Below are 23,344 nucleotides of genomic sequence, written 5' to 3'. Positions count from 1 at the left end.
AGCCTACTGATTGTCTTAAGTGAACTGTAGCTTTCCACTGCTACAAGATTTTTACCATTGTTAATATAAAGACTGCAGTCCAGACATTCTACCACAAATGCTTCGTGACAACCAGGACAGACCAGCTTGTCCTCTATACCACCACACAAATACACCAAGTACTGCGGTATTCTCAATTCCTGACAGACAAGATAGCAACAGCAAAAGATCTGCAAAACATTTTAGACAGAATCTAGAGTGTAATAAATCTGCTTTCTAAAGTTGAAGACATCACTTTCATCAGGATACCTGTGCTGCTCTACATTCTTCTTGCAAAGTTGCAATTTTTTGCTGGTAAGCACTCAGTGTACGCTGATGCTGCTCTGAAGAAGTTCGTAGATGTTCCTGTACTTTATGCTTTTCTGATGTCAGTGCAGCTACTTGAATCTGAAGAAAACAAAAAAATCAGTTGAAAATGTGGTTGCTAAAATGACAAACTTTTTCCTTCCCTCCCAGGGGAACGTGCCACAGACCCCCTTGGACTGTACTGCAGTTACATTTTGTACTACAAAATAAATGAATATAAATTTAAATCTAATAAAAACAAATGAAAGAGTTGCAGCAAACTACCCTTAATACTTAAATAAGAAATTCTAACTGGATCGATGGGGCAAGGTTAACTGCAGGAGTTTCAATAGGGCCAAGTGTCGGGTCCTGCACTTTGGTCACAACAACCCCAGGCAACCCTACAGGCTTGAGGAGGAGTGGCTGGAAAGCTGCCTGACGGAAAGGGACCTTGGTGTACTGATGGACAGTGGGCTGAATATGAGCCAGCAGTGTGCCCAGGTGGCCAAGAAACCCAACAGCATCCTGGCTTGTATCAGGAATGAAGTGATGAGCAGGACCAGGGAAGTCATCTTGCCCCTGGACTTGGTGCTGGTGAGGCCCCACCTCAAGTACTGTGTTCAGTTTGGGGCACCTCAGTACAGAAAGGACACTGAGGTGCTGGAGCAGGTCCAAAGAAGGGCAACAACGCTGGTGAGGGGCTTGGAGAATATGGCCTATGAGGAGAGACTGAAGGAACTGGGGCTGTTCAGTCTGGGGAAAAGGAGGCTGAAGGGAGACCTTATTGCTCTCTTCCAGTATCTGAAAGGTGCTTACAGAGAGAGAAGGGTTGGTCTCTTCTCACTGGTGACAGGACGAGGGGAAATGGCCTCAAGTTGCACCAGAGTAAGTTTAGGTTGGATATCAGGAAACACTTCTTTAGAGAAAGGGCTGTTAAGCACTGGAATTGGCTCCCCAGGGAGGTGGTTGAGTCACCATCCCTGGATGTGTTTAAAAACCATTGGATGTGGTGCTCAGGGACATGATTTAGGAGGGTTGTTAGAGTTAGGGTAGGATGGTTAGCTTGTGGTTGGACTCTATGATCTTTAAGATCTTTTCCAACCTGAGTGATTCCATCATTCTATAACTTCAATACACTAACAAAGTGAAAATCCTTGCCTTAAAGGCTTCCACTTGTTGCTGACTCGCTTCCAGTTCTCCTTTTAATGATGCCTGCAACATCAGATGGTCATTTTCCTGTGTGATAGAAGTACCTGGTTAATTGCAACTTAGTAATTCAGATACCAGCCCCACTTTAAAAGTTATTTTAAAAATTGAAGTATACAGTCATTGATTAGTGGACTTACGGCTTGTTTTGAATCGGCCAATTCTTTTTTGGTTTTCACCAGGAGTTGTTTTATCTTGGCATTTCTTTCCTCATCCTGTTGCATTGTTGATTGAAGTGACTCTAATGCAGAAAACAGCAGTTATAGAAGGGAAGGCTTCTTTTGCCTATCTTTTCTTAAACATAATGGAAAATATTTAAACAGATTTTGACAGATCTCTTAAAAGCTGCAAACAGGTAGCTTACACTAATTTTAGTATATGACATCCATGTCATAAATACGTTCTAATAAATGAAATTGTTTTGAGATTTATATTTCAGGATAGGTAGAAATGAAACTTTTAACCAGATGCTGGCTGGCAATGCTTTGTAAATGTAGTACATCAGGCTGAAAATGCCTTGCAATCACTTACTTTCAGAACACACGACTAAGTTAACAAGGTAAGAAGCAGTTTATCAGGCAGGCTATTTGGTTCTTATCTGTTGAACATTACATCAAATGACTGTTGACTATAAAGTGAACCTTCTATTTAGTGTTCCCTAAAAAACCTTACTCTCACTCATCAGCTTGAAAAAATGTTTTTTAATTCATTTTTATTATTTATTTTTTACAATTACTGCTAACTATACTACATTTGTTGGTTATAGTTTACTCACTTATTTCTTCCTGTAGGGTCTCTTGTTTTTGTTTCTGAATCCCCGTCTCCTGCTCAAGATCTTCTATTCTACTATCTTTATCAGTAATCTTCTGATTAAGTTCTTTTACCAGCTTTTCGTAATCTGCTATTTCCATATCCATCAGTGTACTCTTTTGAGCATCCTACAAGTTACATACAAAGAATTTACAGCTTAAAATCTGCCTTGGTTGCTAAGAATTCTTTTCTCCTCCATCACAAAATACGGAATTAAAGGAACATTTATCTAATCTAACAAAAAGTTTATAACCATGTATATCAACAAGTAACATCCACCCATCAGTTTTCCAGAATCCTCAGCAAATAATTTGTTTTCAAATGAGGACCAAAAGCTTAAGAACTCTGTTGCCAATCTGTTATCTTGTATTTGTTTTTACAATCTCTGCTCCTTACTAAGGCAGCTTCTGAATAGTGCACCATACAAATACTCCAGTCACCTGCATGTATTCCTATTTCTAGTCACGACAGGCTGCATAACCCAAGCTAAAAACAAAACCACTGTCACCAAAAAAACCACCCCAAAACACAACCAACTACCATATTCCTCCTCATCAAATACCCCCCTTCAAGAAGTATACATCATCTCTCTGAAGTAAAATGAGAAAAACTTCTATTTTTGCTTTTGCATACCTTAGGTTGTAAAGTCCTCAGAACAGAAAGGAATACCTTAGATATAATCAGTAGGGACAAAATTTTTGGTAGTCTCCTAAACACATGCACAACAATTACTCTACCTTTTTGGCCAGCTCCAGCTCTTGCATAATTTTTTGCAGATACTTCTTTTCCTTCTGAAGTTGCATCTGAAGCTCTTCCAGTTCTCGAAGAGTACCACCATGTTCCTGAAATTTAAATACTTTTCAGCTATGCAGAGCAATTTCAAAATAGATGTCAGCAGAATAGACGTATTTACACACAGGCACCCACTCACTTTTATTGTACAATGATAAGATTCTTCACTAAGACACTGGGAGTCAAAGAAAACCTCACAAGATTATGAACTGGTATGCACATTCTGTCAGAATCTCCCATCTACTGTAAGTGATGGCCTTCAAAAGTTCTTTTAATAACAGACTAAGCCTTCAAAAAAAGACCAAGTGAAGTAAGAAGAATGAAAAGCATGGAACGTGTCTATAATAAACACAGTTTATAAAAACTCTTCCAGAAGTCACATCACTGAGTGACAGTAACGCTTCAACCAATTTACCAGCCCTACATAGTATTATTACCTTTATTTTCTGCTCTTTTAGAAGCTTTTCAGCTTCCAGTTCTTTTTCAGCTTTCGCCTTCACCTTCTGTAGCTCCAGTATCTGAGCTTCTAGCAGCTTAGAATTACACTGCAGTGTTTCGACACGAGCCAGTAGATCTTCATTAGCAGAATGTAGCTGATCATGCTAAAATGATCACAGTGGGAAGACAACAAGATAAGCTGAATTTACATTTGATTTCGATAAATAAGATGCCATCCATATTTAAAAAAACAAACAGATTTTCATCAGATTCTCTTATGAACAGTACTCCTACTGATAACAGTATAAACTGCTGTTCACCTTGTTTTAAATCAGATTAAGAACTAGGTTAAAAGAATCAAATTGTGTGAGTGTGTTTATTTTGTTCAGAGTTCATAAGCACAGCTTACCGTAAGATGGCTAGAAGCATAAGAAATAAGAAAAAAACCCAGAAAACCAAAAGAACAAAACCCAACCCTTTACTGCTCTCTGCAAGAATGATTTGTCTCCCATAATAATACATGAGGTTTAAGTACTCAATTGCTCCATTTCAAGTACAGTTATATTTACAAAGAAAGCATCAGCCTATGAACTCCTAGAAAAATCCTTCAACTACAGCACCACGGAGCCTGCAAGGATACCAGATCAGTATATATAGTAAGAACTCCTCCTGTGCCCAGGCTATTGGGCATTATATTATATTTATATTATATTTTAAGACATCTAACATCTTCCATATTTTTATCTCATTCTAATATGCAGATTAAGATTAAGGTGAAAGAAGCTAGCAATTACCTTGACAATTTATAAAATATTTCATAACAACTTGAAAAAAATCAACCCCTGCACAATCACCAGAGTGTATTTTACTGTTTAACATTTCTTCTTGTGCTATTCACTATTAGTTTCTGTTTTAAGAAAAAGGTGGCTAAGGTTAATCTTCATTGTAATTACATTATGGGGCCTGAGAGTTTAAACCCTAAATCCCCAGTCCATTTCAGCTAGTTTTTGTAGAGAGCATCTCACAGCTGTTTGATTACCATCTTAGACTTCCAAATCCCACTATAGTATTCCACAGCACAGGCTCAAGTCTATCTCTTGTGAAAGATGCAAAAGCCAAAACAAAACAAGATCAGCACAGCTCATTTTGTTTCTTTAAGCATTTTGTTGGTGAAATAACAGAGGCATATTCTGTTTAAGAAACTGAAGGAAAAAATTAATACCAAGTTCATTGTACTTCATGGCAAGTGTGGGTGTGGAATCAGATAAACAGTGTAAGTTCAATACTTGATGATTTTTGTTTATTTTTATTTTACATGCAGCAGAGTTGATCACCTGCTTTTTTCTGTGAGCTGACCTGGGGTAAATTAAACCCTATCTGAAAGGCAAGTCATTCTAGTGATCTTTAACTACCTCACAGCCTGTACAGGCATCAGATGTTAGGAAAAACTGAATTTCAAGAAACTATTCAGAATACACTTGAGTTACAAGATTAAATGCGTTACAAATCACATGAAAAAATCTTACATTCAAATAACTGTTACTTTAATTATCAGTATCTCTTACACACGCACAGAACTGACCTGCTGGGATGACACCTGTAGCTGTCTTGTGAGGTCATCTATCTGACGTTCAAGACTATTTGCTCTGCCTTTTTCAGAATCCAGCTCTTCCCCTTGTTTATCATATTCCATCAGAAGGTTCTTAACACAAGCACATGCAGACAAACTTTCATTTTTATGATATACACTGCTTGTCTTAAACACATTCAAAACCCCAGATGCTTATTATCTTCCTAATAATTAAGCACAAGAGATATTTTAATGCAATATCAGAAATCTCAAAATGAAACTAAAGCTATAGTTCCATTACAAGTTCTGAGAGAAATCATTTTGCATTTACTCTTGCTAAATCCTTGCTGACTGTCCCCAGCTACCTGCTTCTCAGTCATGTGCCCAGAAAGGTATTCTGAGAGGACCTGTTCCCAGGGAATAGTTCGCTTTTCTCTTTATCACTTACCACTTTATCACAAGATTTTTTTTTGTAACTAATTCTCAGTTCATACAGGTTTAAGAATTTGTAACAACAGATTTGCTTCAGCAACATTGTCTGACACATATGATGCCAAGTTTAAAAGGAGGTTTAAAAATATCACCCAAGAGAAAGGAAATGTCTTGTTTTCTTCTGACAGCAGTCACACAGTTCTGTTACAAGAACCTCATCTTCCTAGTTTGGGTACTTAACTGCACAGACACAATTTCTTTTACCAAGCTCACTTGTGCAGGTAAATAATAATAAATATCCAGGTTGAGATTCAAAAACAAAATATTTTTTTCTGACAGTTAACTGCCTTTTATAGCTAGAACTATTCCTACCTTATAACTTTCAGCTCCTTGAATGACGTCTTTCATTGAAGCAGACAGTTGATCTTTTTCTGATCGAACCACCTCCAACTCTTCCCTCAGAGTCTGCATCTTATTACAAGGAAAACACATGTCATTAAAACAGAATCCGATATGGAGGATGTTCTTCATGTTAAGAAGCAGTTAAAGTACCTCCTTCCGGCTGGTATCTAATTCTTTCTTTGCTCTCACAGCAACAGCCTTCATTTTATTTAGCTTCTCTCCTTTTTCTGCAGATTCTTTTTCTAGTCTTCCTAAAACAAATAAACAAGAAAGTGAATAAATACATCTCGGGAGCTGGGCTTGTTCAGCCTGGAGAAAAGAAAGCTGCGGGGTGACCTCATTGCAGCCTTTCAGTACATAAAGGGAGCCTACAAACACGAGGGGAGTCAACTTTTTGAAAGGGTAGATAACAGCAGGACAAGGGGAAATGGTTTGAAGTTGAATGAGGGAAGAGTTAGGTTGGATGTCAGGGGGAAGTTCTTTACTATGAGAGTGGTGAGGTGCTGGAACAGGCTGCCCAGAGAGGCTGTGGATGCTTCCTCCCTAGAGGTGTTGGATGGGGCCCTGGGCAGCCTGGTCTAGTGTAAAATGGGGAGGTTGGTGGCCCTGCATGTGGCAGGGGGGTTGGAGATTCATGATCCTTGAGGTCCCTTCCAACCCTGGCCATTCTGTGATTCTGTGATCTCCTGAGGAAATTAAATTTAATTACAACACAAATGCCAGTTTGAAATAAGACAAAATATAAAAGAGTTATTAAAAGGTTTCATTAATTTAAGCCTTTCAAATCACTTTGAAGCCAGAACATCCAGTCTGTTCCCTGTTCCAAAAATCTCAGTGAAAGTTTACAGTAAAGCCACATTTCTGTGTACTTCTATGGACAGATGCAGCCCAAAATCCTGGCCTGAATCGAAAGTGGTGCAACCAGCAGGTGAAGGAGGTGATTCTCCCCCTCTACTTCACTCTTGTGATTCTGCATCTGCAGTATGACATCAAAGCTTGGGATTCCCTGCACAAGACAAACATATTGCTGCTGGAGGAGGTCCAGAGTAGACTTGGTCAAAGGGCTGGAGCACCTCTTCTACAAAGAAAGGCTGAGGGAGAGGTTTATTCAGCCTGGAGAAGGCTCAAGAGAGTCTTCATAGCAGCCATTTAGTGTTTAAATGGATCTTATAAAAAAGATGGAGAATGACTTTTTACACAGGTAGTGATAGAACAAAAGGGAACGGTTTTAGTCTAGAAGAGGGGAATTGGATTAAAGGTTAGGAGGAAATTCTTTACTCAAAGGACAGTGAGGTGCTGGCACAGCAGCCCAGAGAAGCTGTGGTGCCCCATTCCTGGAGGTGCTTAAGGCCAGGTTGGATGGGGCTCTGGGCAGCCTGAGCTGGTGGGGGGCAGCCCTGCCCACAGCAGGGGGTGGGATGGGTGGGCTGTGAGGTCCCTTCCAACCCAAACCATTCTGTGATTTCATGACATAGAAAATTAATCTAGTTATTATCACTTTCTCATATGTAGAGGTGACTGCAGTGAGGCAACAGCATATTTAGCAAAATGCCTTCTTTCTTTTGGCTGCCTTAAGGATTTTTATCGACAATTATTTTTTCCCTGGTTTAAAAAGGTGACATCTAATATACTGCTTATACCTAGATGTACTCAGGATGAAAAAATGTAAGAAATATTTATGTTGGAAATTTTAGGTCTGCTATCATTTTGAACACCTAATAGGATGAATACTGAATGAAATGTCATTGTTATCCTACTTGATGGTAGGATATTCATACCTTCCTAGGCTTATAGGAAATACACTGTCACTATGCAGAGAAAAAAAAATCTTCGAGTTAAACAATCCAAATAACTTGTATTTACAGAGAGGACAATAGTAAGATAGATACCAATTTTTTCCTGAAGCTCTGCTACTGAAGATTGTTCATCATTTTTCTCAGTCAGTGTCTCCATTACAGTCTGTATTATAAAAAAAGATACAAGTAATATTATTAAAGAATTGTGATACGTTTTCAACAAGCCACTAGCAGTGGCTACAAGCTGCACTATGTCTATGTTCTCACCACCAAGAAAGTCATAATGCAAAACTGCACATAAGCTTGATCACTGAAAAGCATACGTATTTTAAATAGTAAACACTCCAATCTTTCAACAGCTGATTTCCATCCTAACAAAGGACAGAAACAAAAGAAAGAAAAAAAGAAGACCATTAACTCTGATCAGCTGTGAGTTTTACAAATGCCTGAATATTCCAGGACCTGAAATTAGGAGAAGCTAACTAAGGTAGATCAAGCAGTTTTGAGATGGAGCCATAAGAAGTTAGAGGCGAAAGATTATTAGCTCAGTTAGTCCACCCAGTTAAATGATCACTTTAAGTGGCACCAGTAGGGAAAAAGGTTCAAATACAAGCAACTTTAGACACAACTAAAAGAAATGATAAGATTTTTTGTTGCTTTTTAAAAAACAAAACAGCAAAAAAAAACTTTTACTGTAGGGAGGGAGGGGAATCTGAGGTGTTTGACATCTCAGAAATGTGCTTTCTGAAAAAGGAAACTCACTTTGAGGCCAAGGGAAAAAAAAATAAACAAAGAGAGAATGAAAGTATTTTTTGAACCTTAATTTTGAAGACTTTAGAGGTTTAGTCTGTATACTTCAATAACAAAATATAACCTTTAGAGAACTCAGTTCGTCTTTCACATTTCTAAGTTCAGTTTCCTTTTGTTCCAGAATGAAATTTAAGTCTTCTTGAGCTTTGGATCCTTTTTGCTGTTCCTGTATTTGGCTTTCATAAAAAGCAAGTTTTTCAGACATCTCTTCAATCTTAGCTAACAGATCTTGATTTTCAATTGTTGCTTTTTCACCAGCACTCTTCAGCTCCTGGATATCATGTTGAAGGGCTTCTTTTTCAGACAACACTTCTTCCAACTCTTCTTTCACAAGATCTTTTTCTCTTCCAAGATCCTGAAGCAGGGATCTATGTTCTGTATACTGAGTTGCTTTTTCTTCCTCCAGTCTTTCAATTTCCCTCTGCAAATGAAGAACTTTTTCTTCATTCTGTAGAGCAAAGCACTGCTCTTCTTTCATTTTTATCAAGTGTTCATTTGCAATCTGTAGTAAGTTGAGAAAATCACATTCCTCATTAGAGTCAGAAATGCTGCACCCCACTTGCTCAAGCATGTGGTACAATTGAGTTCTTCCTAGGGATTTGTGAGCTTGTTCACTTTCAAGTAATGATGATATACGGTCTTTTTCTTCAGTCATCATTTGTAGTTTCTTCTCTAAGTTTTCAGACTGCTCTTTCAATACTAGCCAACCATCTTTTTCACATGTTATTTTTTCCAGCTTTTTACTTAATTCCTCTTTTTCCTGAACAATTTTCTTATTTTGCTCACGAAGAGCAGATATTTCAGATGAAAGGTTCTCTCTTTCACGCACCAGAGTGTCAATCTGGCTTTCCAGTTGCCCTAACATTTCAGTGTTTTCATTCTTACCAGTTAAAGCATCATTCAGTCTCTCTGTTAATTCCTCTAGCTTTTTCTTCAAGTCACTGTTACACTGGTTAGCAACATCTACCTCTTGCTGAAGTTCCTGAACTTTTCCTTGTTCTTGCTTGCACCTTTCCTGAAGGGCTTCTCTCTCTTCACCTGAACTTTTTACTTCATTTAAAATATCCTTGTTTTGATTGGCAAGAGCAATTATCTTCTCTTCCAGTTCCCTTATAGAAGCCTCTTTTTGGTGAACGCAGCTTGTTATTGTGTCATTTTCCTCCTGAAGACCAACAATGTTACGTTTAAGTTCTTCTATCTCTAGCTGATAAGAAGACAATTTCTGTGTTTCTGCCTGGAGGCGATTCACAGTTTCAAGAAGAACATCCTTCTCATTGAAAGCAGCCCGGAGTTTCTGTTGCAGTTCACTGACATCAGATGCTTGCTGTTGTTTCATTGATTCAAACTGCTGGCTGATCTTTCCAGCAGATTCTCCTAACTCAGTCTGTATTGTTTCCAGAGTTTCTCTCAGGCTATCATAACTGAGCACTGCATCTTCCTTCTCCTGAGTTAGCTTTTCAAGTTGGTCTTTAAGATCCTGCATTTCAAACATTAATGCCATTTTTTCTTTTTCAGAACTGGATAATAACGTTTTACTTAGCTCAGAGATTTCTCTTTCATGTTGCTCCCTCAAATTCTGAGTTTCTAGTTTATGTTCTTCTGCTGTGGTTTCCCAGTGGTGTCTTGCTGCTTGAAGCTCCAATTTTAGTTTTTCAATCACACAACAATAGTCTTCTTTAATAAGCTGCAATTCATTTATCTTAAAATCCAAGTCTTCCCTTTCATGAAAATGCTCATCTTTTATGCGATGAATTTCCTCCTCCAGTTTTAGTTTAACATTATTCATATAAGTTAGCTCATCCTTTAGAATACTATGTTGAGACTGGAGATCACCTAAGCTACATTCCAGGTGTCTAATTTTTTCTTCCATTTTTGCTTCTACGCAGTGCTCTTCTTGCATACCTAAAACATCTACCTTGTCTTCTATATTTTTGTTTAAGACTTGTTTTTGCTGCTCAAAGTCATGCTCATGCTGCTCACTATGACCATACGCTTCATCTTTCACATTTTTCTCTTTCATTAAGTCCACCTCTGCCAAATGGTGCTGTAACTGATCTATCTGATTTTGCTTTTCTTCATTTTCTTTAGATGATATTTCAATGTGATGCATCAGTTCTGACACCTCTTCCTGATGAGCAGCTTTTAATCGTTTAAGCTCTTCACTCAGACTACTGATTTCATTGTGGTAACACTGAGAGTTGCTTTTAATAGTTTCTTGTAGAGTTGCAATTTCTTTGTTTTTGTTACCATTCACAGTTTCCAACTGCTTGTTCAAGCACAAGATTTGTTCCTCATAAGTAGATTTAATTTTTTGGACATAATCTTGTAATCTTTTAACTTCTTCTTGATTATCACTACAACATTCAATCTGTTCCATCAGCTCCATTTGTTTCTTCTCTTGCTCTTCTAATTCTGTTTTCAGCTTTGTTAAGTCCTCACTATATTTGGATTGTGCATTTATTAATTCGTTCTTCAGAGCATTTATTTCTTCCAGAGAGTCAGTATTTGATTGCTCCAGTTGCTTCTGCAATTCTTCTGTCTTAGCCACTGCAGCCTAAACAAACATACAACTTGTTAAATACTGATAACTTAGCAGATATAACTTCCAAATAAATTGTTTATAGTAATAAACTAGAAGATTTAGGAGTCCTTTAGTTTTTAAAATTGCTATAGTTTTTAAATAGTCAGCTGTTTTACAGCAAATCAATTCACAAGACTCTGCAGAGAGAACACAGTAGCCTGTTGGTAAAAAAAAATAAAAAAAATCTCATTAAATAGTCATGATAAATTTCAGCTTTAGCAACTACTGTGATCATATATTAAAGACAAAAACACTTTTATCACATCAAACTCAAGTAGCTAGTATATAAAATGAGTAATCAATTCTATGTGACTGACTCTTTACTTTTTTACTGATGTTAAATTCTTTACAGAGAGAGTGGTGAGGTGCTGGAACAGGCTGCCCAGAGAGGCTGTGGATGCCCCGTCCTGGAGGTGTTCAAGGCCAGGTTGGATGGGGCCCTGGGCAGCCTGGTCTAGTATTAAATGGGGAGGTTGGTGGCCCTGCATGTGGCAGGAGGGTTGGATCCTTGAGGCCCCTTCCAACCCGGGCCATTCTGTGATTCTGTGATGTGATTTACGTGACTGAGCTCACAAGCTGCTTTCAAAGTGTGTGTGAAAGTAAAACCTCATATTTTCCACAAAAAGACAGAGTTGATTAACTGGAGGCATCACATATCTAGGCTACTAATACACAAACTGAATTATTTTTGAACAGTTGTTGATCTAAACAAAATATATAGAAATTTTTCATTTACTGTCAGTCCAATGAAAGCAATAACTTAGAGGCCAGAGAGAAAATCTGCTCACATATGAAGGCTTTTGATCTTTTAAGGTATAACAGAATACATGTGAGTGAAGAAAAAATAAAAGTGAGATATATAAACAGAACTACAAAATAAACATTCTGAAATACTTTAGTACTGTTTTATTTGTTTCAGTACCTCTGCTTCTTGTTTTCTTTGAAGATTTTCTTTTTTCAGAGCTACACACTGTTGCTGACTTTCAGCTTTTTCCAGAAGTACAACATCCAGTCTTTCTGTGAGAGCCTAATTTTAAGGGAGAAATATTATTGGAAAAAAAGTGTTCCCTTAACGATGGAAGCTTGGATGGTTCTTGCAAAGCAATAGAAACATGCACACTGGCCACGTCTGTTTCTTTTTAATCATGTGAACTAGATTGATCTTACTTAGCCCAAATGCAACAGATACAGAACAGGTATACTAGTACAAGGAATGTTGAATAATATGTTTTGTTCAAAATCTTGGTTCTGATCTGCTCGTTTAGTTTTACTGCCTTCTGGAGAAATCTCCATCCAAATTAGTAGAAGAATAATCTTCTAGTAGATAAAGTCTACCTCATTTCCAATTTTCACTTTGATGTGCTATCTATAACCCGTACTTTGAGATATTTGCCCTCGCCACTAAACAAATTTTCAGTTATTTTCCTAGAAGTATTTGTAACCTTTAATTCTATGTTTTTGATCTTATCAACTTACTATCTCTAAAGTTTTCTAAATTGTAAAATCTTTCCACAACAGTCATTCTGATAGGAACAAAAGCCTGTCTAGCCTATTACAGATGGACAAAGTCATGCAGAGGAAATCGTATTATTATGTGCAGTTTGTCAAAGAACTCTTATAAAAAAAAGTGAAGTAGGGATACAGGCTATGAAGGAAAAAAATGAGAGTGTAGGAAAAAAGAGATTTTAAGTAGTGTCTTGAATTCCCACAAACAGATTACGCTGGATTTGAATAAGTTTTACAAATGTTCATTACATATCAGAAATTATTTCTGTATATTTATTTCAGCTAATGCTATGCTATACGTTAGAAACCCATCCTGGATTCTTACCTGAATAATATCATCAGCTCCTCCAGTAGCTGGTTTAGACCTGAGTTCTTCAATTTCTCTCTCCAGTTCTTAAAAAAAAGTTGTAAAAAAATTTCACAGCAAGCATGAATTCATGCTTCACAGTGTCAACCTACTCGTAAAGCCAAAACCTAACACCATTCCTATTCAAATCAGAGTTGCCTTATTTCACCAATTCTCATTTGTTGTTGAGGAATGCAAAGGGCTAAAGGAAATAGAGCAAGCATTCAGAACTGCTTCTCTGGTGCTGATATTCAGCCTGACTTTACAAAGAAGCAAGGCTTCCTCGTTTGGATGGAGAGACAACAAATAGAAAGATTTTGGACAATTGTCTTATCTTCTATTTCAAGACCAATTTAAGCCAAAGAAAAGATACATTTATCTCTTCCCTAGTTCTCTGAAAATAGGCAACAGATAGAAGAACAAGATCTTATGAATAATCTCAGTGAAGAAAGCCAAGTATAGCCAGCCCATCGCTATCCTTACTGTTTTGTTGCGCAGCTACCAACAGTCAGCATGACAGTAACTCCAAACAAGGGGATGCAACACTAATGCACTAAGCAAAAGGAGGGAGCAGAGAGGTGGGGGAACAGCATATATGAGCACCGTTACATATAGAATGCTTTTAGTTAGTAAGACAAAATTTCATTTTATCCATTTTAGGACTTGTTGTCCCAAGAAGCAAATGACCAAATACCAAGAGAAGCTAGCATTTTCAAAGAAGCCAGAGCACTCCTCAACAGGAGTGTACAAAACCTAACCTGCACTGTCCTCCCATCCGCTAGGTTATCCCTGCAACAGACATGGGGAACAGACAACAGCAACCCCCACTTCAACACAGTCTACACCTTTTGATAACAGCACAGCGTCACACTGAATTAAATTAATAATTGAGAAAAGCAGCGTTTCTTTTTCTTCCCTACCTCACTCTAGGGATTTTAGATCTTATCCTCCCACAAAAATATAGAAATCATAGAAAAGAAAAATAGAGTGTTTATGTAGAATTTAAATCTACCTAGCAAAAAGGTGCAGTACAGTAAGGAAAGGTGAGATAGTACCAAGCATTAAGATGGAAATTACTCCCATTTCAATGAGATACCTGTACATCTTGACTTCACTTTCTGTATTAGCATCATTTGCTTTTTTGCAAACTTGATGAGATCTTCTTTGGGCAATGTGTCCAGCTATTAAAAAAAAAAAAAGAAAAAAAAAAAGAAAAAAAAAGTACATAATACAGAAACCAAATTCCTCTAATCTAGAGGCAAACAGAAAACAAGTCATTTTAATATCTGACTTCCATTAAGTGAAATCTTAGCATGGGAACATGCTCTAGCATGCTCTAGGACAGCAACAGGCCAAGGTATTGCAGTTATCCAGTTCTATCATTTCAAGTGCAACAAGAAGAACTACTCTTAATTCTGTGCTTTTCTGAAATCTTTCTAAAGCACACAACTGGAAAGCATCAATGAGAAACAAAAGAACTTCACTGGGGAAGGGTTGTAGTTCAGAACACAGGTTAAAGTGTTGGGAGTAATATGATTTGAACAGTGTTTTAAATGTAGTACACTGACGTGAAGTCAGCATTTAACTGTTTACATCCAGAACATGGAAAGAAGTCTGTGTACATTATGAAATATACTACTATCAGAGCTAGATGCTACTAAATAATATGTCAGTTATTACAGCATCAAGTAAACATATCAGTAACAGAATTGTTACATCCTTTCCAAAATGTCTTAGCCTTGTGTTTATAAATCAATTTTTAAAGAAGTCTAGAAGCCTGGAAATTGCTAAAAGTACCCTCATGCCTTTCTGTTAATCACAGCTAGCATGATAAGCTGTAACCCTCTCTACCACTGCTTTTCAAATAAATCTATTTGCAAGATTTGATCACCTTTGATTTGCCTGATCCTGGTGTGGCAGGGGATGCCACCATCTCTTGTCCTCCATCTTGCACCTACAACAAAATAAAGATAATATGTGAAAACTGAACTTTTTTTTTTACACAAACTACCAAAGGAACTGAAGTCTGAAAACATGGAGAACAACTAATATAGTGGGAATTCAACAAAACTACGGTATTTGTGGATCAGTAGGCGGAAAAACAGAGCAAAGTCAGACAGAGGCCAATTGCGATTAATCCAATAAAACAGCAGACTTGAACACTCCTGATTTCTAAATCAGTGTTACGATTCTGTTACGCTACTGAAAAGTCATTCTGTTTACAAACAAAGTTGCAACAGTGTGTCTCATCACTGTTATTTAAAAATCATTTAAAAATGCACAAAAAAACCCAACCAAATAAAGCTGGTAGTGTATCAGCAGTTATAACAAATGTTGGGAACTTCCTAACAAAATACATCCCACAATTATAGTCACTGTTTTTTTAAACACAGCAGTGATCACTAAAAGTTTAGGCCTGAAAACATATTTTAAAAGGGTCTACATTCTGGACTCTCTATTCCTAACATTTACATGCATGACACTTTTTACCATGAACTTCCACAGATTTAATCTGTGATACTCTGTTTTATTTTAGAGTAGGTTCACAAGATGTGCTTATCAATACTTGGGAATGTAAAAAAACATTCATAAATATGATGGAGAAAAGGGAAATTGAACAGAGACTTGCAGCACATGAAGGGTTGCATTTCAGGCTTTAAGTTTTATCCTGTGTTTTCTCTTATTCTAGGGAGTGAGTAGAGGTCTATATAGTAGAAGTCTATATCTTCACACACTCCCTTACTTTTATTTTGCTGTGCTCTTTACTCCGAGAAAAAAAACCTAATAATACAAACTTAGGCAAACAAACAAGATTTAAATTATTTTAAATGGATAACTGCTGACAAACAATTTTGAGAGACAAGCTCAGAGAGATAACAGGAAAGACTCTATCTAGAAATACCAGTTCAAGTGCAGACCAAGGACAAAAGCAGTTACAGTTAACTCTCTGGAACATGTGAGCTGGGATTTTTTGAGAAGATAAAAGGAAACTTGTTATAAAATAATATGCCTGTCCAACACAAATGCAACATTTATGAAAGAAAGCCATAAAAAAAGTTTGTAGTTCAAATTTTCTTGGTACACAACCTTTGTAAACATTTACATTCTTAACATTTCAGCACTGTTCTTAGTTCAATGCTGCCACTACAAGCAGTTTATTTACACAGTAGGATTAGGTATAACACACTGGATGTACAGCTTAAGAAAAATGGTAGCACATCTCTCTATACTGCAGTAAGGTCAGGAGCTATGTTACTTTTGTGCTATTTGTAGGTAGCATGCACAGAGGCAGCAATGTATCACGTAGTCAGCATCCAGTTTTGCTGTTCTGGGAACAGACACAAGGAACTCGTGTACAGAGCTTCATTTGTTTGAACTGTAGGAAAAACAAGGAAGGTGGTTACTCAAAAACCCTACTTTTGACAGATTGGGTGTGCCCAAGCCGTGAGCCAATACATAGCACACTTCCAAGGACAACACTGAATCCTGTAAGAATTCTCAAGTTCCTGCTCTGTCATTCTGAAACTAGGCTACGCTTCCACACTTGGCTGGTCATGTACACGTATATTTAAGGCCTTCCTTGTCTGCATTAAGGTGTCTCCAAGCCACAGTTTAGCATGCTCTCTGTATTTTAATTGCTATCTACTCCCTTCTAGTTTTAAACTGAGACAAGGGAGGTTTAGGTTAGATGTTAGGAGGAAGTTTTTCACACAGAGGGTGGTGACACAACTGGAACAGGTTGCCCAAGGAGGTTGTGGATGCCCCATCCCTGGAGGCATTCAAGGCCAGGCTGGATGTGGCTCTGGGCAGCCTGGCGACCCTGCACATAGCAGGGAGGTTGTGAAACTAGATGATCTTTGTGGTCCTTTTCAACCCAGGCCATTCTATGAGTGTGATTCTTTCTTCTGCAATAACTAAGCACACTCTTCCACTACTGGCCAGACCTTCTGCTAAGCTGTGCTGTAACCTGCAGCAGTGATGACCATCCTGAGCCGAGATCTGGCAGCACAGTCACAGAGAATTACTGCAAAACACATCCCGGCAGCAGTGGCACGGCCTGAACACAGCTCAGTAACCACTGGCAGGGTTCATTTCATGCACGGTGCTCGAACTCTATGACGCTTGCTTTGCATTCATCTCGGTGGTTACAGAAGCCACACGAGATACAAGTCCAGAAGCCGGACTCTATGATCCTTATGGGTCCAACTGGGGATATTCTGATTCTATACACCCCGCTCGCAGCTGACGCACAGTTAACACACGGGGTCACCTCACTAAACCCTGTTCACCCGGGGGAACTTTTACAGACCGACGTTTGTTCACCCACAACACCCCCACTCGTCAGCTGAGCGCGCTTCCCTTCAGCCAGCCCCGATCGGCATCCCCCAGCCCCGCACGCGGCACGGCACCCCCAGACGATCGCCCAGCGTTCTCACATCCCGGCAGCCCCTTCCCGCCCCCTCAGGAGGGAGCCGCACCCCCGCCCCGACCCCGCGGGAGCTGAGGGCTGCGCGCCCGCAAACGCGGCCCGAAGTCACGCGCCTGTGCGAGGGTCAGGTAACGGCCCCCCCCGGCGACGCCCGCCCGTCCGTCCGTTACCTCCATAACGGAGCCGGCTCGCTGCTAGCGCGGAGCGACCGCGGCGCCCCTGACTGCACCGCTACCCCCGCGCCCCCACTTCCGCCTTCGTCATTCCCCCACGCCGCTAAGGCGGCGCGCCCCCCTGCGGCTGACAGCTGCAGAGCGGCAGTCACCGGAGCCCCGCCCCTGAGTATGGCCACGCCTCCTGAGCGCGGCCCCCTGCACAAGAAGACGGGGAGCTGTTAGAGAAGGGTGCGGAGGGGAAGCACAAAGATGACCGGGGGGGCTGAAGCACTTCGCCTACGAAGACAGGCTGAGGGAGCTGGGCTTGTTCAGCCTGGAGAAAAGAAGGCTGTGGGGTGACCTCATTGTAGCCTTTCAGTACCTAAAGGGAGCCTACAAACAGGAGGGGAGTCAACTCTTTGAAAGGGTAGATAACAGCAGGACAAGGGGAACTGGTTTGAAGTTGAGGGAGGGAAGAGTTGGGTTGGATGTCAGGTGGAAGTTCTTTACAGAGAGAGTGGTGAGGGGCTGGAACAGGCTGCCCAGAGAGGTTGTGGATGCCCCGTCCTGGAGGTGTTCAAGGCCAGATTGGATGGGGCCCTGGGCAGCCTGGTCTAGTGTTAAATGTGGAGGTTGGTGGCCCTGCATGTGGCAGGGGAGTTGGATCTTGATGATCCTTGAGGTCCCTTCCAACCCTGACCATTCTGTGATGTGATCACCTAGTCCAACCATCAGCCCATCTAACCACATCCCTCGGTGCCACAACTCCGCACTTCCCAAGCACCTCCAGATACAGTGACTTCACCACCCCCCTGGGCAGCCTGTGCCAGTGCTTCACCACTCCTGAGAAGAAGTCTTCCTTGATATCCAACCTGGGACCCCCCCAGTGTGACTGAGGACTGTCCATACCTAGAAACCGTCACCTGCATATACATGTACCACATTAAATAGCAGAAGCCCAGTGTTGCAGCTTGCAGTTCAGTTTCAGAATGAAAAGACCTTTTTCTAGGTTGGAGTTTGAGAGGAAAGATACCTACCAGCATTTTTAAAGTATGCACTTTTTTTTTTTTTTCTGTAAGTGTGCATGAATGCACATTGATAATGCTTGCAGTATTTTTGATGTTGCATGGTATGTAATTGATTTTTAATGAGAAGTTGCTTGGCAAAAACAATTTAGGCATATTGTTCTCTTTACAATTCCCCAGATAAATATTGAATATCACTGAATTAATTGGAGTGTCATGAGAGAACACCTACTGTCTTAGTAAATTAGGCAGCTGTGTTTGTCAAGATGTTGCTCTTGGATGAGCAACTTGCATTTCGCTGAGTATTCCTATTGTCCTCCTCCTTTTCAAAATCAAATTATAAATAGTGACAAAAGGCTGAAAGGTTGTTCATACATACCTCAAAAAGCATTCCCTTGTCTTGTGCTCTGTACCCCAGTGCACTCACTATACGTATGTTTATGGCATACTGTAACAGATGCAGGTAAAAATTTGCTGCAGCAGCAGATAGTTCCTTGCTCTCACAGGCTGCTGGCCAGGTGTGGATCTTTGTAACAAGTCCTTAAGAGCTGCCTTTCCACTACCCCTCTCCTTATGCTCCTCAAAAGTATGCTCTGTGCTCCCACAGAGCAACCAACATAGGTCTTTCCTCACCCACCCTCCCTCACCCACCCTGGAAGGCTCTGAACTGGGCCCTGACAGAGCTCCCCACTCTGTGGGATGTGTGTTTGACACACGGGCAAGATCTCACCCTGCTCCCTTTCATTTTGTGCAAGAGAACTTGTGCAAAACCAATTTCTCTAAACAAATAAAAAGGTTTTGACGCTCCTTGTTTCAGGACTTAAATTGCAACAGGAACTGCGAAACATCCTGTTTAGAGTATAGAGGCAGAATAAAATAGTAATTCCTAGAAAGAACAGAAGAAAAAGCACTGAGGATTTTGATGGGTGACCATTTCAATTTGTTACAACCAAACATTTCTTATGCTAAAGTTGCTCCATATTTCTTGGAAGAAATGCTGATTTACACCTGTAATAGTCTCACATTATTTTCTTAAACAGATTATGAATAGTATCTTATCTATCTCAAAGGAGTCACTAGGATTATGCTTACTGCATGCAGTTAATTTGGGACAAGATAAGTGAGAAAAACAAGAATAATTTATATGCCCTATGTATTCTATAATTTTATTATCTTTGTAAAGATAATTAGTTCTTCTTATAGCATTGTTTATGTAAAACAAGATTGCCAGAAGCCTTATGAAACGTGTTGGGGCAGAGCATAATGAACTTTAGATCTTGCTTTCATTGGAAGGCCAAGTTCCACAGGACTGTGTTTAGCCATTGCATAAAGGCTGTGTATAAACACTTGTTGACTAGCACTGGAATTATTAGACCTACAGGAATGTTCTGAAGAGTACAGAATGAGGAAATTACTATAATTTTGCACCTGAGGAATGTGTTTCTAACTTGCAAAGCTGATGCTTTAAATATTTGTCTCTGTAGAATCTGAATCTGCCTTTCCGGCTGGTTCTGTAGATCACAAACTTTCCTTTATGAAACACTTTGTGCCAGCCAGTATCCTTCCTTTAAGTTACTTTTATGGCTTCTCTACATACAAAATTAGTATAAGGAAAGGCAGGGTATGAATTTATGGTATGGTAACTATTCATTCCTGTTTGGAAGCTTCAAGTATACTCTCTACACTGTGCAATTGAACTGTAAAATCTTTGGCTGACCTTAGCCACATTTACTTAGGTTTAGGGTTAGTAGGTTGTGGAATTGTACGGACAACAGGTATAGTGAGAAATTAGTGTGAAAGGGAAGGCTATTCTGAATGTTTTAAGAGTGAATGTGATGCAGGGACAGTACTGTCCTATATTTATACTGCTTTGTGTGTGAAGGGCCCTGTTAGCAATTAAAAAAAAAAAAAAAGAGAAAAATTGTTTATCTAACCCTTAATTCTGTTCTGACATTGCAATAGGAAATGAGAGGTAAAGAGTTCAGTGTTTTGCTACTAGTCTACAAAGCCCACCGAGCCTATTCAGAGATCATCATTAAACAAGGAAGCTAAAATTGTGTTTGAGCGCCTAGGATTGGGTCTGGCTGTAGAAGACTGTTCTGGTGTTGACTGATCATGAAAACTCTTGTAACTGCATATAGAAATAGAAGCAAATAAAGATCAATGTGGGTTATTGGCACAATAACAGGTTATTAGGAATCAGCAGGCCTCACTGTAAGAGTTTTTAAATAATTCAGTTACCTTATTTATCAGATGTCCAGCCTAAGACCATATCCACAGCTGTATTACCACTATCAGAGCAGATACCATAGGTATCTTGCTTTTGACATTCTCCCAGTGTCTCCACAATCGTATTAGATGCCTGTAATTCAGCTGTGAGCCTTCACACACTCTGAGCTCGCACTGCTTAAAAATACCAGCTGTCCCTGCAGCAAGTTATGCTGAAGCCCTTCTGGAAAATGATGCGTGACTGATTTGCCTCTTCAACATTAAGCATGGAATACTGCTGCACTACAGCATTCCCAGTCCACCTACGCGGTGCCTAAGTCTGTGCTTCAGGCAGAGCCTGGTTATCCAGCCTAAGCCCATGACTTCAGGCCTGGCAGCGTGGTTTGGCTTCATCCTATGAATGGAATGAATTTCCTCAGAGACCCTCTTAGTCTCACCTGTAGCCTTCACTGAACCAGGGCTCCCGTGACTAATCAAGAGATGTGAGTGGAAGTCCAGGCTTAAAAAACAATGTTATTGCACCTCTGGAAAATTCCAGAATTAATCATTAACCTTGTTGTAAAGATAAGGCTTCTTCTGAGTATGTTGACATAAATCTTTATAAAAAATTTATGCTATATAGATTGTAGGCTAAGATATCCATATCCTATAGGTAGAACAAGTAGAATAAAAGCTACCCTCTGTCAATGGTCTGTTTCCTAACCAGATAAGCAGTAACTTTCAATCCAAGCACAAAGCAGATAATCTGCAGTACAATTAATAGAAAGGAAAGCAGTGCTTCTCTACCTCTGAATGCTAGCTAAGAAGGTAGAATAGCTCTTTCTCTGCCTCTTGCCTTAATTATTTTTTAAGCTTGGCACTTCTTCCATTTTGGTTTTTAAATGGCCACCTTCCACATGTGGAAGTAAAATGGCTCTGCTATTTTGTAAAGACAGTCAAGCTACAGGGAGATCATGACTACCCTGAAACTCATACAGCAGTTTTTAATAAAGCAGAGTATCAAAGCAGGAATCTTCATTCATTCCAGTGGGAGGACTTGATTTGGTAGCTGTTAGCGCAGAGCTACAAAACAGGCAAACGTGATAGTTAGTATGTATTAATGAACGCTGGTTTTCAAACATTTGTCAGCTATCAAAACTCTGCAGGTATGCTTTCTTAGAAGAGAAGCAGCATTCAGGAGCTTGCTGTGGGGTTGCATCAGCCAAACTGACACAGGTCCTGTTTGAGCTTACATAGAAGAAGTTGCACTTGTATAAGAAAGTCAGTAAAATCATGCTTCTAGGTAGCTGGACAAAAATAAAGTACCAGTGTATGTTCAGAGCATGTGTCTGACTTGAGCTCTGAACATAGCTCTGTCACTGTAGTAGTAAACTAAAAAATAAAAGAATCACAAACTCCACAATGGTTTAGACTGTGAAATAATGTAGTTAACCATGTACAGTCTCCTTCTGCTGGTGCTCTGTGATTTATAGTATCTTATGTCAAAATATATTAAATGTCTTACCAATGTACACATTACTTATAAACACATCATTTAAAGCTATTCTATACATAGCAACTGATAAAGATATGCAAGTTAAAGGCACTCTGAATGTTGGCACTCTCCAGTCGTCTACACAAGCACACACACATCTGTTGTGATACTCTCACAACAGACACCAAAATACAATCATTTCCAGGACCATTGGGGGATGCACATAGCCTATACCCCTTTCTCATACTAACTACAGATGCAGTCTTACTGAGAACAATTAATTGTTGCCAGTAGTTTTACAAGGAATTAATTTCAATGCATAACATATTACAAATGGGTTGTTCTGTCTCAACAATGCTAGGTTAAAATGGCTTAAAAGGAAAAAAACATCTCATTTTTCTATTCCCCTGCCAGCTATATTTTCTCATAAAGGTTTGTGTTTCCATCTTTGAATATATATTATATGTATTCAAATATATATATACATATTCAAAGATGGATTATATATTTATATGTATAATATAAATAAGGAAAGATGATCCAGTAAGTATCCAGTGCTTGTTCACCCTCTTTTTTTTTTTTCTTCTCCCAAGATTGCTTTCTCTGACCTGCATTATTTTTATCTGTTTTTCAGAGCAGCTGAATTCCAGATGGGTTAAGATATAGCTAAGGAAGATAAATAAGTATGACACAAGCCTATGTCACCCTCACCCTGCAGCAGATGCCTTCAGCATTTTGTCCTTCTAATAAACAGAGATTTCAAAAGAGGAGCAAATAGGTCACCTGTGCAACCTCATAATATGTTACCTAGCTACTGAGTTAAGTATATGTTCTATTTACTGATAGCTCTTATGACCCTGAATGAGGATTAGATTGACAAAGAGCTGACTCACTTCATTTCTTGGAGTGACCCAAGAGAATAGAAATGGTCAGAGAGCAGGCAACACCTTTTCCTTGTACTGGTGACAGTGAAATAACAAGCTAAGTTAATCATGAACGAAAACTAGAGTAGACACAGA

The 23,344-nt window shown here is 39.3% G+C and overlaps 1 protein-coding gene and 1 long non-coding RNA gene across 2 annotated transcripts in view; one reads left to right on the top strand and one right to left on the bottom strand.

The window, feature by feature from the left end:
- GCC2 (GRIP and coiled-coil domain containing 2) overlaps window positions 1–17,715 on the bottom strand; it is a 29,668-nt gene extending 11,953 nt beyond the window's left edge. Inside the window, exons 1-16 of the mRNA XM_052664763.1 lie at window positions 17,613–17,715; window positions 14,905–14,967; window positions 14,110–14,194; window positions 12,993–13,060; window positions 12,084–12,188; window positions 8,645–11,134; window positions 7,864–7,933; window positions 6,125–6,225; window positions 5,945–6,043; window positions 5,153–5,272; window positions 3,570–3,734; window positions 3,078–3,182; window positions 2,306–2,468; window positions 1,671–1,771; window positions 1,483–1,560; window positions 289–426 (exon numbers count right to left, since the gene is read on the bottom strand). Coding sequence (XP_052520723.1) covers window positions 289–426; window positions 1,483–1,560; window positions 1,671–1,771; window positions 2,306–2,468; window positions 3,078–3,182; window positions 3,570–3,734; window positions 5,153–5,272; window positions 5,945–6,043; window positions 6,125–6,225; window positions 7,864–7,933; window positions 8,645–11,134; window positions 12,084–12,188; window positions 12,993–13,060; window positions 14,110–14,194; window positions 14,905–14,967; window positions 17,613–17,618 — 3,957 coding nt within the window. The 5' untranslated portion in view covers window positions 17,619–17,715. The remainder of the gene's footprint in view (window positions 1–288; window positions 427–1,482; window positions 1,561–1,670; window positions 1,772–2,305; window positions 2,469–3,077; window positions 3,183–3,569; window positions 3,735–5,152; window positions 5,273–5,944; window positions 6,044–6,124; window positions 6,226–7,863; window positions 7,934–8,644; window positions 11,135–12,083; window positions 12,189–12,992; window positions 13,061–14,109; window positions 14,195–14,904; window positions 14,968–17,612) is intronic.
- Window positions 1–23,344, top strand: part of LOC128071750 (uncharacterized) — a 370,870-nt gene that overhangs the window by 83,039 nt on the left and 264,487 nt on the right. The gene's annotated exons all lie outside the window — the stretch shown is intronic.

Source organism: Tympanuchus pallidicinctus, unplaced genomic scaffold (genome assembly GCF_026119805.1).
Source record: "Tympanuchus pallidicinctus isolate F22 unplaced genomic scaffold, pur_lepc_1.0 scaffold6, whole genome shotgun sequence".
NCBI classification, from domain to species: Eukaryota; Metazoa; Chordata; class Aves; order Galliformes; family Phasianidae; genus Tympanuchus; species Tympanuchus pallidicinctus.
The sequence above is the reverse complement of the archived record's forward strand: the minus strand, read 5'-3'. Positions and strand labels throughout refer to the sequence as shown.